The 15,881-nt window shown below is 42.9% G+C and overlaps 1 protein-coding gene across 1 annotated transcript; it reads left to right on the top strand.

Moving 5' to 3' along the window:
* Positions 1-6,141: 6,141 nt before the first annotated feature.
* LOC139735094 (uncharacterized) lies at positions 6,142-8,552 on the top strand. The gene is made up of 2 exons (XM_071645866.1): positions 6,142-7,989; positions 8,424-8,552. The coding sequence occupies exons 1-2, from the start codon at positions 6,229-6,231 to the stop codon at positions 8,550-8,552; spliced, it is 1,890 nt and encodes a 629-aa protein (XP_071501967.1). The 5' UTR covers positions 6,142-6,228.
* Positions 8,553-15,881: the final 7,329 nt, after the last annotated feature.

The following is a 15,881-nucleotide window of genomic DNA, read 5'->3' as shown; positions in this document are numbered from 1 at the left end:
ATCTTTCGGACTTTTAACGTTACGTTTTCGAAAAACAAAGTTCATTAGCCAAATATTCTTATTTTTTTTCTTTCATATGAGACCTAACGCGCAAAATATGAATAACGCATGCTAATGAAAAATTTGCATGAAAACGTACTTCATTTCTGCCGATTTTACGGATAGTCGAAAAACAAGCATTCAGCTCTCCCGACTTAGCATTAGACAATGGGCTCATCTGCACCATTGAATTCACACAAAACAACCGCAGTGCGACAGTGACTGTTGTTGGGGGGGGGGGGGTGTATTTACAGAGAATGCTGTATGGGACGGAAAGCCCTTTGTTGTCATTTATTTAGAATAAGTTATGAGACATAACCAAAATTATTGAAGACTAACATCGTGAGTAGGCTCAGGCTGCACGCAGTCCAATGGCTATGGGAAATCAACATTACAACAATGATACACATTTTGATGATTTTGTACCTCAAACTTATTTCACTGTTTTCATTCCTCTCCACATTTCCCTCACGTGTGGTTAGTCCTTCATCACTGACAGGGTTTAGAAGTTTTTGAAGGGGGAGGTGAAGTGGAAAGAGAGGGTACATCAGTTTATTTATCACTGAACTTGCGCTTCTAACATTTCAAAGGTAAGGTGCAAGTGCAGGGCAGAAAGTCGTCTTTCTTTGGGGGGAGGGGGGGGGGGCTCGGAAGTTCTTTTTTTTTTCGGTCCGTTTCTCCCACCCCACCTTGCCAAACATTCCGCTGATGAACACCCTTTGCTTTGTAGTTAGCTGCATGGTCAGGCAAGCTCATGATCATGAGCTAATTTAAGACCCTATTCACAACCGAACGGTCAGCAACTCTCTTTTACCCTCTCCCTTCATGTTTGTGTAAATTCATTAAAGCATGAAGGCCATTATTATCTGCCAAGTTGGGCATGTCGGCGAAGCAAACTTGCTCCTTATTTACTATCTATCCATCTGGGCAAAATGGAAACATATTTTCAAATTCAGTTTTCTCGAGCGGGCGTTGATCATTTTTGACGCATAGGATATCATATGAAAGGAAAAAAGAATGGATATCAAGGCTATTACTGAATTTTTTGCAAAATATTGCTGAAAAAGTCTCAAAAACTCATTTAAAGTCGACATTTGCTCGTGCAAATGAAAATTTAGTGCACTACTGTCTATTGTTCTAACTCAGTCATGCACGAATTTTGAACAATGAGTTGTGCATCAAATGAAAAAAAAGAGAAGTGTATCTTTCATTCCATGTACAACTCATAAAGCAAATTATGTAATTACGATAGCAAAGAACTGCAATGAAACTCGGTTTCGTTTTTTTTTTTTTCTGGGACATGCTGTAATGTAGATGATAATGGCATGTGATGCACAATTTTCTTTCTGTCGTTGTTGTAATCATAAAAGCATTTCCTGCTTCCCTTATTTGGTAAAATTAAATCACCTAGTCTTAACTTTTATCCGTTCTCCGTTTCTCTTTCACAAACACTGATTACTATCTGACTATAAAGGCTTACAAACAAACAAGATGGCTTTCATGTAGGTCCCGTCATACTTCTCTTTGTACAACCCGAACCGATATTTCGACCAGTTATCATTATAACTACTGTATATACCATATATGTACATTGTATATTTTTTGTTTTGTTTTGTATATTATTGATAACGTATAAGAACTTGTGCTATTACTTTTGATGTAATATTGAAGTATGAAATAAATTGAAATCAAAATTGAATTGAAATTGAATTACAATAAGTTTTTCTTATGAGGTCATGTCATGAGAGCTTATTTTATATCACAGCGTTAAGAATGTTTTCATATTTGCAGAAATGTAAGTAGCAATGACAGAAGCAATATGATTTTCACAGGAACCCAATCGGCAGCCACAATGAATTCACTCCCGCAAAGCAGCCAGTATATGGGAAGCGCAATTCCAACCTCATCAGAGTTCAGATCCATTCTCGTGTAATCCATATGTACACTGGCGTAAAGAAATGTTAATAAAATATATTTACTAAATGACATTTTTACGTGTTAGTAGTGATAGGGCTCAAACTGTAAACTTGCGGTATGCCTCAAAATCCTTTAATTGCAACGAAACCACGAGACTGCATGGTGGCCAAGAAATAATGGCTCACCGCTGCCCGATGCCGTGGTGTGGTCCCTGGCTGGTCCCGTGTTGCTGGTCCCCGTTGTTCCCGTCCGCCTAGTCCAGTCTCTGTCGTCATCGGTCAACTGCTCCCACTCACACCATCCGGACTCAAAGTCGCACTGATTATATTCAACTGTAAAAAAAGGAGGGTTAAGACAGTAGACATCATCCTTTACTCTCCACCACACCGGAGGCCAATTTCATAAAACTTGTTTGTCAGTGACAACTGCCACATTTCTATGACAAATTTTTTCTCAGCCAATCAGATTTCAGTAGCTTGTCACATCTATGACAGCTTGTCACTGATGACAAGTTTTATGAAACGCGCCCCGGGTTGTCGTCATTTCGTAGAAACGACGGTAAGTTCATAAGAAAAAAAAAAACTGCTCTCGAGGACGTAATGATATATATGTATATATACTTTTTTTTCCTCAGGAGTAAAATTCATCTGAATTGATAATAATAATAATAACAATAACAATAATAATAATGATGATAATGATAATAATAATAAGGATGATTATTATAATGATAATGTACGGGACTTTTAAAGGTATTAGCCCACATTTGCAAACCCACGAAAATCAAAACTGCATAAAATAGGTCCAATATGACTTCAAGTACAAGTTATAACAGTAACATACCTCACCTGTTGCTCTTTGTCTATACCATTCGATAAAAGAGAGAAAATCATCGTTTTAAAATCAATTTTCAAACCGGGTCAACCCATGCGTGCGAAGGAGTGTTCCCCCCCCCCCCACGAACCCCCCCCCCCCATGAACTCTAAATTGTTAAATTCAAACGTACCACAGTTGGAGAGTAGCTCGTCAGTCCCATCGCAACAATTCAGTGTTAGGTCGCACTTCTCGTACTTCGGATAACAGTGATTCGAGTCGCACATCTCTTCGTCTGCTTCGCAGGAGCCGCCCGGAGCCAGGGGGAAGGTGTAGGCGCAGTCCACGAACCTCATGTCGTCTATGGCGTAGCCACCTGTGTTGGCGTTGTCCATATTATCCTTAGCTTCGATGGAAAGCTGGAGGAGGAAGAATGAGAGGTTGATGAGCTGTATCAACTTAAAGGGAACCCAAACTCAAGAATAAAGCGAAAGCAGCAACATTAGTAGAAAACATAAGTGAAAGTTTGAGGTAAATCGGACAATCGATGCAAATGTTATGAATTTTTAAAGTTTTGGTGTTGGAACCGCTGGATAAGGATACTACTAGAGCTTATGACGTAAGAATAGACAACAATGTGAAGAAAATACAAACAAAATTCCACATGAAAAAATCACACATTCCATCAGCTTGAAACTGACTTATGTTAAGGGTAGTAATTATTTCCCCTGCTTTCTGAAAGCGGTTCAATAGTCATGTGCTCTTTCCTAATGCTAGAAAATTGAATTTTTGTGGAATGTTCTTTGTATTTTCTTTATATTGTTATCCACTCATACGTCATAACCTCTAATAGTCTCCTCATCCAGCGGTTCCAACAACAAAACTTTAAACATTCATAACTTTTGCATCGATGGTCCGATTTTCCTCAAACTTTTACTGATGTGTTCTATACTTATATTGCTGCTTTCACTCAATCCACACTGCTCTTTGGGTTTGGTTTTCCTTTAACTCTATTTGATCCTCTGTCCTATTTAAGTATCTCCTAGTTGATAAGAGGTTGATGCGACCACCCATGATAATAACAAACGATATAAGATATATATATATATATATATATATATATATATATATATACATATATATATATATATATATATATATGTTCCTGAGAGTGTCAGGTAGGATCAGCAGATGCCCGCTCTTTTTTTTTTCAGAGGGAGAAGTTGATGGGTGTTGCCTTGACGCTGTCCCTCCCTCCCCCCCCCCCCCCCTCCCGAGAGCCCTGGCTCCTCTTCCACCACTAGTCCCTTGGTTTTCTTCTTTACTTCTGTCATGTTTATTGTTATTAATTTTCTTTAATCGCTCGACGGCGCTCGCTCGATTACGTCGGTGCCCGGTTGGTTGCCTTCATACCCGGCCACCGAGCACATAGTGGGAGGTGAGCGAAAAGTGGGCAGTCGCCGCCCAAAATGTTAAACTCCGCAGTAAAACTTCAGCGGCGACGGAGCGATGCCCTAAAAATCAGCAGTGCCCGGCCGTCGTCGCCTACGCGATGCCCGGCCGAAATTCAATTCAATTCAATTAAATTTATTTTCATATTTCTCAATGAAGGAATGTACATCAAATATGATAAAAACATAGGGAATTATAATATCCGGCTTGGATGCACAGTAAATTAATGTAAGCATGTTGTCACATTGAAAATGCATTTCCAGGTTGTTTCATGTACAACACCTATCGGTCATTCAACTAGACAAACATGTTTACGGGTAGGGATAACGAGACAAAGAGTGCGAGTGAGGGAGCGAGAGAGAAAGCGAGAGCGAGAGAGAGAAAGTGATAGGACAGGTGTAAATGTTTTACAAGTCGCGCCATCGATGACCGAGAGGAGTTCATTTATTTTTGCATGTCAATTAATGTAGAAAGAAAAGACAGGAAATAGCTCCAGTTCCGGGAGAGTGCTGTATAGGTGTTTTCGTTCAAGTCCTTTTAGTTGTATCAAATATTCCAAATGCCTCGAAAAGGAGTGTCGTAGTCGAGTAGCAATTTAACAGGAGAGTTGGATCTTTTCGTGGCAGACACCATTTTGATTTCACCGAGAGAACATTGAGTTAGCTCCGTGATGGCAGAAAACCAACCTGCCACACCCAGGCGCCAGTTGGCAAGATAATTTTGTGTCTAAGCCCAATTTCGTTTGCGGCCAGGAGCCGTCCGTCCACCTTACCGTCAGCCTGTATACTGGCTGATTTGAGTTCAGATTTTGTTTGCTGCCAGAAGGCATATTCCAACAGCCTTTGCAGCCTTCCAGTAGCCAAGAAGAAGAGGCATTTTGGGTATATTACACCGGTCATTAATGGCGCCGAGGCCGAGGTCGAATCTACTCCCAGGCCGACGCATTCGCAGCGGAGCGACTGTGCCCGCCCCTCGCTAGGGAGAACTTTTGACGCCAATGAATACGGAACGCGGGTCCCTCGCGAGACTTTGGAGCTGGAACAGCAACCTCGCATACAAGGACGCTCCACCCACGAATCAGTTATGTTCTGGAAGCGAATAGTTTGACAATTAAGGTGACTCTGTGGACAACGCAGGTGAGCGATGAACCTGGCGGGTGCATGACACCCTGTAGATATGATTGGTTATGACGTGGAAGTGTCGCTGAAGTAGAGAGATGAAGGTCAGCTTAAATTGGTAAAAAGATGAAAATAATGTGCACATAATTCGAATAGTGGTAGTTATACACTTCATGATAATTGCGGGTTAGCACAGAACCCGGAGGTAAACGGAAGCAGTGTAATCGAAGACAAGTGTTATAACCGCGGTAAACCGTCGTGCGTGCAGGCTGGTCATCTCAGGATCAGCACTACGGTGGTGCGAACCAAATAGTGTTGCGCTTGATAGCAGATAGTGGTATTGTCAGGGACAACGAATTGATAGTGAAGCTGTTATAATTATTCTGAACAAGTGTCAAGCCAAAAATTACAAGTGGAACCGGACCAAGGCAGGGTCCCGTTTACATGGTTGTCGAACATAAGAGTATTGTAATTTAATTTATCTCACTCAGAATTTTGATTTTGCATTTTATGTTGGTCACAACTCCTTGATTTCAGTCTTGTAAATATTCTACAAATGGTTTATTAAATTGTACATTGAAGTGAATGGCACGAGTGTGATTGAGTATTATTTAAGTCCGCCCATGTGACATTTTCTGGGGGCTTGTCCGGGAGTATAACTCGTGCCATTCGAAGTCACATGGGTATATAAACGGAGAAAACAGAGTAAAGAAAAAGGTTGAGGAAAACTTGTGATTTTTTTTGTTTCCTCTACAATTGTATGTATGTACTATCTATGTATGTATCTATGTATGTACTATCTATAGGTGCACCGTTGTATATTCATTGTGTACATGATCTGAACTGATCTGAATACATTTTTGTATTATAAGTGCTCAGGTAATTCAGAATGGAGCTAGCTAAGTTAACTGAAATTGGAGAAAAGTTCGGATTCAGTGGAGAGGAGCTTAGGCAGTTTGTTACAGACGAGCAAAAGAGACTCAGAGAGGAAAGAGCGGACATGTTAGAGTTAAGGCGACAGGAAAGAGAAACAGCCGAGCTACAATTGGCGATAGCGCGTGAAAAGCAAACCAAAAGCGAATCAAGTTCTAATGGGTGCAAAGCTCGATCTCCAAAATTGCCTCTATTTCAGGAAGACAAAGATAACATAGATGCCTATCTACAGCGGTTCGAACGATATGCCAAAAATCAAAACTGGCCAACTACAGACTGGGCACTCGACTTAAGCACACTGCTTACAGGTAAGGCTCTTGATGTTCACTCTAGATTGTCAAGTGCGGAATCCAATGATTATGACACTTTGAAACATGCACTCTTGAAATCCTTTCAGCTCACTGCAGAAGGATTTCGCTCCAAGTTTTTTTCAGGCAAACCGACAACAGGAGAAACGGCATCCCAGTATGCAAACCGACTAGAGAACTACTTGAACAGGTGGGTAAGCCTCTCTGGTATAGAGCACACCTTCGAGGAGCTGGCAGATCTACTCCTCCGGGAGCAGCTCATCAGTGGGTGTCATCGAGAGCTGGCCATCTTCCTGAAGGAACGGCAGCCCGAGACTTCGAAGGACGTGGTGAAACTAGCTGAGCAGTACTTAGACGCCAGAGGAGGCACCTTCAAACCACCCCCACCGGCACAAAGGAACATCCAGACACACGTGGGACAGATGCCACGGAGCACCACCAGACCTGAAGGTAAAATCCCTCCAAATAACATTTCAGGAAATAGGCCCCCATCTCAACCCAAATGTTACAACTGCCACCAACACGGTCACCTTGCCCGTGATTGTACAAAACAGGGAAACAGAGGCAGAACGTGTTTCATATGCCACAAACCAGGTCACATTGCTAACTATTGTCCTTTCTCCCCCATGAAATCGGCAGGTCTAGTCCTCGCCCAGGATCCAGAGCAAGGAAACCCCCCTATCTCGGAACACAACCTGGCTTCATTGGAACCCGATCAGGTAGAACCAAATCCACATACTCCCTGTCAATGTCCAGCTTGCACTAACACAAAGGTCAAAATTGAGGCTTCTTGTATGATGGTTCGGATGCCACTCAATGCCCCCAAGCTAGAATCCACCACAGACCATATCCAATTCAAATGTGGACACTCCTTGCCGTTGATGAGTGCAGCATGCACCAAAGAACATGTGGTCAGACAAATGCCAGTTACTAACGGACTAGTCAATAACAATCAAATTTCTGTTCTCAGAGACAGCGGCTGCAGCGGAGCTGTCATTAAACAAGATCTTGTCCAGCCAACCCAAATGACAGGTGAAGAAAGTACTTGCGTGCTGATTGACGGCACAGTGAAAACTCTCCCCGTCGCTAGAATAGATGTAGACACTCCCTTCTACGTAGGAAAAGTTAACGCATTGTGCATGAAAACTCCACTCTATGACCTGATTTTAGGTAACCTACCCGGAGTAAGAGAACCAGACAACCCAGATCCTGACTGGACGGCTACACCAATGCCTGTCGGCGCAGTACAGACGAGAGCCCAGGCTCAACGAGACGGTAAGCCATTTCGTCCTCTCAGAACCCCACACCCAATGGAAGATATCGTGACTCCAACAGCTCTCAAAGAGGCACAACAGAAGGATGAAACATTACACCGCCTGCGAGAACTCGCCGATACTCGTTCAGAGAAGGTAAGTCGCAATAACGGTCTCTCTTCCTTCTTTTACAAAGACGGAATGCTGTATCGCTCATTCCACTCTCCCCAAATGGACCCCGACACAACAATCACACAAGTGGTAGTACCAAAACAATACCGCAAACAGGTTATGCAAACAGCCCATGAAAATATACTCGGAGGGCATCAAGGTACCAAAAAGACAACAGAAAAGATACTTACCAATTTCTTTTGGCCCGGTATGAACTCTGACATTACCAGGTACTGTAGATCGTGTGACGTCTGCCAACGTACACTATCAAAAGGTCGTGTAACCAAGGTCCCACTCGGAAAAATGCCGCTCATCGAAGTCCCCTTCGAACGCATTGCTGTAGACATAGTTGGACCAATACACCCAATGACTGACCAGAAAAATAGGTACATACTTACCGTTATTGATGTTGCTACTAGGTACCCCGAGGCAATCCCACTCCCAAGCATCGAGACAGAAAGAGTTGCAGAAGCCCTAGTGAGCATCTTCACCAGAGTCGGAATCCCCAAGGAAATGCTGACCGATCAAGGGACTCAGTTCACATCTGATCTCATGAAAGAGGTGAGCAAATTACTCTCCATCAAACACTTCACTACATCCCCATATCACCCTGCCGCGAATGGACTAGTTGAGCGCTTCAATGGCACTCTAAAACAAATGTTGAAACGTATGTGCGCTGAAAACCCAAAAGACTGGGACAGGTACATTACTCCCCTTCTATTTGCAGTGAGAGAAGCACCACAAGAGAGCATGGGGTTCTCCCCGTTCGAGCTTCTTTACGGCCGGAAGGTACGCGGACCCCTCGACATCCTGAGAGAACTCTGGACAGGAGAAGCCGAAACAGGTGAGACCAAGTCTACTTACCACTATGTACTTGATCTCCGAAACAGGATCGACGAGACATGCCGCAACGCCCACACTCAACTTCAGAAATCAGCAAACAGGTATGCAAAATACTACAATCAGAAGGCAAAACACAGGGAGCTACAAGTCGGAGACAAGGTACTCCTACTCCTACCAACTGACAGGAATAAGCTCCTTCTACAATGGAAGGGCCCCTTTGACGTGATCTCCAAAATCAGCTCCATGGACTACAGGATCGACCTCAACGGGAAACCAAAGGTGTTCCACATCAATCTTCTGAAAAAGTATCACGCTAGAAATGATGTTCCCTCTATTTCAGAGGCCGAAGCTGCTTGTACCGCCGTGATCGAATGCGAAGAGCAAAATGATGACGAGGAAGAAACGCAGCAACCACTAACTAACACATCTCTCCTACAGCCTTTCCCATTTCAGGCGAAAGAGTCACTTGACGATGTCTCAATTAACTCAGCCCTTTCCTCCCCACAGAAAGAACAGGTCAACGAACTCCTCAACGAGTACAAAGACGTCCTGTCTGATCTTCCCGGTCGAACCACGTTAGGCGAACACCACATCAAACTCAAAGGAAATGAACACCTGAAGAGTAAACCATATCCCATTCCCCACTCTCTTAGAGACACAGTCAGAGAAGAGGTAAAAACCATGCTATCGCTCGGAGTAATTGAGCCATCAGAAAGCCCCATTGCCTCCCCCATAGTACTGGTTAAAAAGCCCGATGGCAGCAACCGGTTTTGTGTAGACTTCAGAAAACTCAATAAAGTGACTGTATTTGATGCTGAACCCATACCAGATCAAGATGAACTCTTCACAAAAGTCGCCCATGCAAAGTTCTTCACCAAAATAGATCTCAGCAAAGGATACTGGCAGGTACCCATGGCAGCCGAATCCAAACCACTAACCGCTTTTCTTACCCCCGATGGTCTCTTTCAGTTCACAATGATGCCCTTCGGCTTAGTGAACGCTCCCGCCTCCTTCAGTCGACTGATGAGGAGACTGCTAGACCGACTCGGAGGAACGGTGAACTACATCGACGACATCCTCATCTATTCGACCACGTGGGAAGAACACCTACGTACACTCACAGAACTCTTCAGACGACTACGAGCCGCAAAGCTCACTGCTAGACCAAGTAAGTGCTTCATCGGACAGACAAGCGTCGAATTCCTAGGACATGTGATCGAACACGGACAGGTAAGACCCCGCCCTGAAAAACTCAAAGCCATCCAAGAGGTAAGTCAGCCTCAGACCAAACGAGAGCTCAGATCCTTTCTAGGTATGGCGAACTACTACCGGAAGTTCATTCCGAACTACGCCGCCGTCGCCGCACCACTCACAGACAGGACCAGAAATGCTGAACCAAACAAGGTAAAATGGGAAACGAGCCAAGAGCAGGCCTTCACAACACTGAAGGAAAAACTTTCTAACCCCCCTATCCTTCATTTGCCAGATTTGTCACAGGACTTCATCCTCAGGACAGACGCCTCCAACGTTGGACTAGGAGCAGTCCTCCTCCAAACACACCAAGACGAACGATTTCCAGTCTCCTACGCGAGCCGAAAACTGCTTCGACGAGAACAAGCATACTCAACCATAGAACGTGAGTGCTTAGCTGTAGTTTGGGCAGTAAAGAAGTTCGAACCATACTTGTACGGCAGACAATTTGTGCTAGAAACCGACCACCACCCACTAGTGTACATGAACAAGGCTAGCCCTGCAAATGGGAGGCTAATGCGTTGGATTCTGGCTTTGCAACCCTACAGACTCCGGGTGGAAGCTATCCGCGGCAGCGAGAATGTTGGCGCAGACCTACTAAGCCGGCTGTAGGGAGAAAGATAGTGTTATAAGTAATTTCTTTTAATTATGAAATGCATTTTTCGAAAGGGGGAGTGAAATGTCACATTGAAAATGCATTTCCAGGTTGTTTCATGTACAACACCTATCGGTCATTCAACTAGACAAACATGTTTACGGGTAGGGATAACGAGACAAAGAGTGCGAGTGAGGGAGCGAGAGAGAAAGCGAGAGCGAGAGAGAGAAAGTGATAGGACAGGTGTAAATGTTTTACAAGTCGCGCCATCGATGACCGAGAGGAGTTCATTTATTTTTGCATGTCAATTAATGTAGAAAGAAAAGACAGGAAATAGCTCCAGTTCCGGGAGAGTGCTGTATAGGTGTTTTCGTTCAAGTCCTTTTAGTTGTATCAAATATTCCAAATGCCTCGAAAAGGAGTGTCGTAGTCGAGTAGCAATTTAACAGGAGAGTTGGATCTTTTCGTGGCAGACACCATTTTGATTTCACCGAGAGAACATTGAGTTAGCTCCGTGATGGCAGAAAACCAACCTGCCACACCCAGGCGCCAGTTGGCAAGATAATTTTGTGTCTAAGCCCAATTTCGTTTGCGGCCAGGAGCCGTCCGTCCACCTTACCGTCAGCCTGTATACTGGCTGATTTGAGTTCAGATTTTGTTTGCTGCCAGAAGGCATATTCCAACAGCCTTTGCAGCCTTCCAGTAGCCAAGAAGAAGAGGCATTTTGGGTATATTACACCGGTCATTGATGGCGCCGAGGCCGAGGTCGAATCTACTCCCAGGCCGACGCATTCGCAGCGGAGCGACTGTGCCCGCCCCTCGCTAGGGAGAACTTTTGACGCCAATGAATACGGAACGCGGGTCCCTCGCGAGACTTTGGAGCTGGAACAGCAACCTCGCATACAAGGACGCTCCACCCACGAATCAGTTATGTTCTGGAAGCGAATAGTTTGACAATTAAGGTGACTCTGTGGACAACGCAGGTGAGCGATGAACCTGGCGGGTGCATGACACCCTGTAGATATGATTGGTTATGACGTGGAAGTGTCGCTGAAGTAGAGAGATGAAGGTCAGCTTAAATTGGTAAAAAGATGAAAATAATGTGCACATAATTCGAATAGTGGTAGTTATACACTTCATGATAATTGCGGGTTAGCACAGAACCCGGAGGTAAACGGAAGCAGTGTAATCGAAGACAAGTGTTATAACCGCGGTAAACCGTCGTGCGTGCAGGCTGGTCATCTCAGGATCAGCACTACGGTGGTGCGAACCAAATAGTGTTGCGCTTGATAGCAGATAGTGGTATTGTCAGGGACAACGAATTGATAGTGAAGCTGTTATAATTATTCTGAACAAGTGTCAAGCCAAAAATTACAAGTGGAACCGGACCAAGGCAGGGTCCCGTTTACATGGTTGTCGAACATAAGAGTATTGTAATTTAATTTATCTCACTCAGAATTTTGATTTTGCATTTTATGTTGGTCACAACTCCTTGATTTCAGTCTTGTAAATATTCTACAAATGGTTTATTAAATTGTACATTGAAGTGAATGGCACGAGTGTGATTGAGTATTATTTAAGTCCGCCCATGTGACACATGTAAAACATAGCGGTCAATCATCGTACGTTTGGTTCTATGTGTAACGCTAAAGAAATATGATGGAACCTTCTTAAAAGCGAGCTTGTTAAGCGTGGGTCCCAAATTCTGAACAGAGTGTAAAGATGAGGAGCACGGATGCAACGTAGGACCAAAATAAAGAAAGGCAAAATTACCTGGGGCACTTGGCTTGAATTGGCTTGAATTGGCTTGAATTGGCTTGAAACTCGCCGCTTGGGCGCCAAGAAGGCTAATTTTGGAGGTTGTGACCTTAGCCTATTAAAGCTGAGTACGAAACCCAATCCTCATGCAATCCGCATGTCATTCGTCTCCTAAGTATCCATGGTAAAGGCATTTACGGTGTAGCCCCCCCCCCCCCCCCCCCCCCCCATAGCTGAGTAGAGTCAATCTTCATTCCGAAGGTTGGCGACTATGGACCTCCACTCTGTTCTGTTCATGGCCGCACGTACCATGAACTTTCCTGTCCACTCCTTCATGTTGTCACACCACACACTGCGCTGGCGTCCTCTGCATCTCCTCCCTTCCACAATCCCTTCCAGTACACTTTTTTTTTGATGTTCTGATGTCTTTTAACATGGCTAAAATATTTGAGTTTTATTGATTTAATGTCTTTCATCAAGGTTTTTTTGTGACATTCAGATGATCTAAAACATACTAAATATGTTTATCAAAACAAGGTATCGACCATATTCAAACCTTGAAGTCCTGTGCGCACGCCGCCACTTCCACCTCGTATTGGATCCACTGCTCTGCCAACGACGGGTCATCAGTGATGTCTGGCGCTCTCATCAGGTTGTAGTAGCGATCGTCTGAAGGCGTGTACTGAAACACTTTCAGCGTGCCCATGTCAGCCCCGAAGATGTAGTACCAGAAGGTAAACTTGCAGCCACGGGCCGCTTGATTCCATTTGGGACTGCGGAGGATCGCGATGTCACCTTTCGTCGTTTCGGTGTCGTCCACGTAATAGTAATGACCTGCCAATTGATATTGTCCCCCACAAAGACATCGTTTAAAGAACAGGGTGATTGCCATTTAACACTTATAATGATAATGATTAATAATGAAGATAATGACGATATAATGATGATGCGGTGTACTGATAAAGAGAAATACAACAATCAGTAAAATATTGAAAATAACATTAATAATGGAAACATTTATGCATTATACTGGTACATGCTAGAGGCGTTTTCACATCAGCCCGATGTTTCGAAGTAGCGCGCTATTTTGCTGACTATTTTCTGCGAAAAATATCTCGAGCTTGGATTTTTTATCGGGCTTATGTGAAAACGCCTATTGGGCTGTCGCTAGAATAAATATGTCTAGGCAAGTCTAGGAGGTCAATGTGAATAGCACACCTGTTTGCTCAGTACAGTATATGGTTCAGTATCGTTCAGTATCGTTCATAAGTCGTTCGTATGTACACGAACAGCTGTATGAAACAGGACCCTGGTTTGTTGTATCACCACAATCCTTTGACCTACGATGATAAAATGATGAACCTTTTCATGAGGACATCAGTAAATCTGGCAGTAGGGTTTTGAGGGAGACGTCATTTGCGAGAAAGTTAGCATTTTATGATACTCAAGAGAAAGAGACGTCACCTTAAGTTATTCAGTTGAATGAATCATTCAACTGAATTTAATGAAATGTTGTACACATTTTTGTGTCTGGCAATGTCTGGTGACATATCTATTGTCAGTCTTTTCACGAAGTTACGCAGTCGGGACCGGAGTCGCAAAAGTAAGTCTTGAGACTTGAGGCGTTTTCACATCAGCCCGATGTTGCCAAATAGCGCGCTATTTTCTGACTTGGGAAATTAACCCGATAACGAAATAGCGCGCTATTTGATAATGTGAACACAAATTAGCGCGTTAATTGTATCGCTCTGGTCGAGAAAATTTCTCGAGTCCAACTCGGGAAATTTCTGAAAGAGCGGGATAGTAGCGCGCTATTTGATAATGTGAAAATGACTCGAGAAATTAGCGCGATGCTTCCCATCATGCCTAGCGTGTGTGACCCGATCGATGGAGTGAAACTGCACACAAATCATGAGGAATTTTTGAGAGGGCACACACATTACTGATGCTGTTTGCACATACTCAACTGTCGAATCAGCTCGAAAAAAAAATTGGGCTAATTCTCTTCGGGCTGATGTGAACAAGAAATGAAATAGCGCTCTAATTCGCAGTCGCGAAAAATTTCTCGAACCTGGATTTTTATCGGGCTGATGTGAAAACGCCTATTGTGTACATAGTTTCCGCTTTTCCATATGCAATTATATTCACATTCCACGTGTAATTCCTCTAATATTACACTGGCAAGGCAGACTAGGGTTTCCTAGTGTGTTTCATTAAAAAAAAGACATCTACAAATGAACATTAGCAATAATTTACACTCAGTGTGCACATTGGTTTATTAAATGATTGATTTACCATTCGCAAATACCTCTATAATTGTCTATAGCAAATACCTACAGTGTATATTGCTTAACAGCAGTTTTCAGAGAATAAAACCAATAGTGCTGAAGTTTCAATTTACACATACTGAAACGCAAGTGAAGAAATGACCTTCATTTCGTATAACTATTTTTATCATTTTTTATTAAATGTTATACTGTAATTGCACTTTTGTTGGAAACAAAATGAATAAAATGAAATACAAAAAATACCATTTAAACACACACACACGCACGCCCGAGCACACGCATACACTTTAAATCATTGTCTAATTGAACGACCCTTGTCATCCAGCCCTAATGTGATGCCTAAATTACAGTCAAAAGCAGTACGAAGAGAGCACATCATGCAGTACAACCGATAAGCGGCCATTACCTTGGGCCAAGTGATACTTAATATTCACTACAGTTCTAGTTGTAGTTATTTGCATTGTTCTTCACTTTTCATTTAGATGTAAAGTGTAGAGACCCAATAAATAAATAAATGTGAAGATTTAGATTAAAAAAACAACAACAACAAAACCTTGTAAGTGGATCGAGAGGTCGAACTTTAAATTGACAGATAAGGGATTCTGAAGATTAACCGAAGTCCAAAGATGAAGGGGGTATTTTATCTCGAAATAAACACGTTTTGATTCAGAGCCAGAAATAGTAGGGGAACTAAATGAAAAAGAGGGCAGTGAGGGGCATTCATGAACAAACGAAGCTATCAGGAAATGTTGAGTCGAATTAGAGAATATGAATCGGCTACCATGACTACAGATTAAAACAACGGTCATCCAAAGCTACTGATATTTTAATAGATTGAAACCCCCACATCGTGAAATTGATTTGAAGAAGATTGTCCAGAGAACATCATGAAAGAAAAGAAGAAGAATAGATTGATGACAAAGTCTAACTTATAATCATGAATGTTTTCATCCCTTAAAATCCATTGCAGGTGACAAGAAAAAAATCCATTTTGTTTTCGTTTTTTTTTTCTTCATTTGACCAAGTTTTGACCAACTTGACCAAGTTCTCCATCGTATCATAAATCTATGTTAGCGCGTATGAATACAGCCATTATAACACTTTACAAAGAATACATGCAGTGATTGCTTTTGGGGGAAATT

This window comes from Diadema antillarum, unplaced genomic scaffold (assembly GCF_040938485.1).
Source record: "Diadema antillarum isolate AM-2024a unplaced genomic scaffold, OU_Dant_1.0 seq00000563_RagTag, whole genome shotgun sequence".
Classification (NCBI taxonomy): Eukaryota; Metazoa; Echinodermata; class Echinoidea; order Diadematoida; family Diadematidae; genus Diadema; species Diadema antillarum.
This window is presented reverse-complemented; position numbering and strand designations above follow the sequence as displayed.

Coding starts and splice junctions, on each gene's coding strand:
- LOC139735094 (XM_071645866.1), top strand. CDS start 6,229: ATGGAGCTAGCTAAGTTAACTGAAATTGGAGAAAAGTTCGGATTCAGT. Junction 7,990..8,423: donor CCGATACTCGTTCAGAGAAG/GTAAGTCGCAAT, acceptor TGTTGCTACTAG/GTACCCCGAGGCAATCCCAC.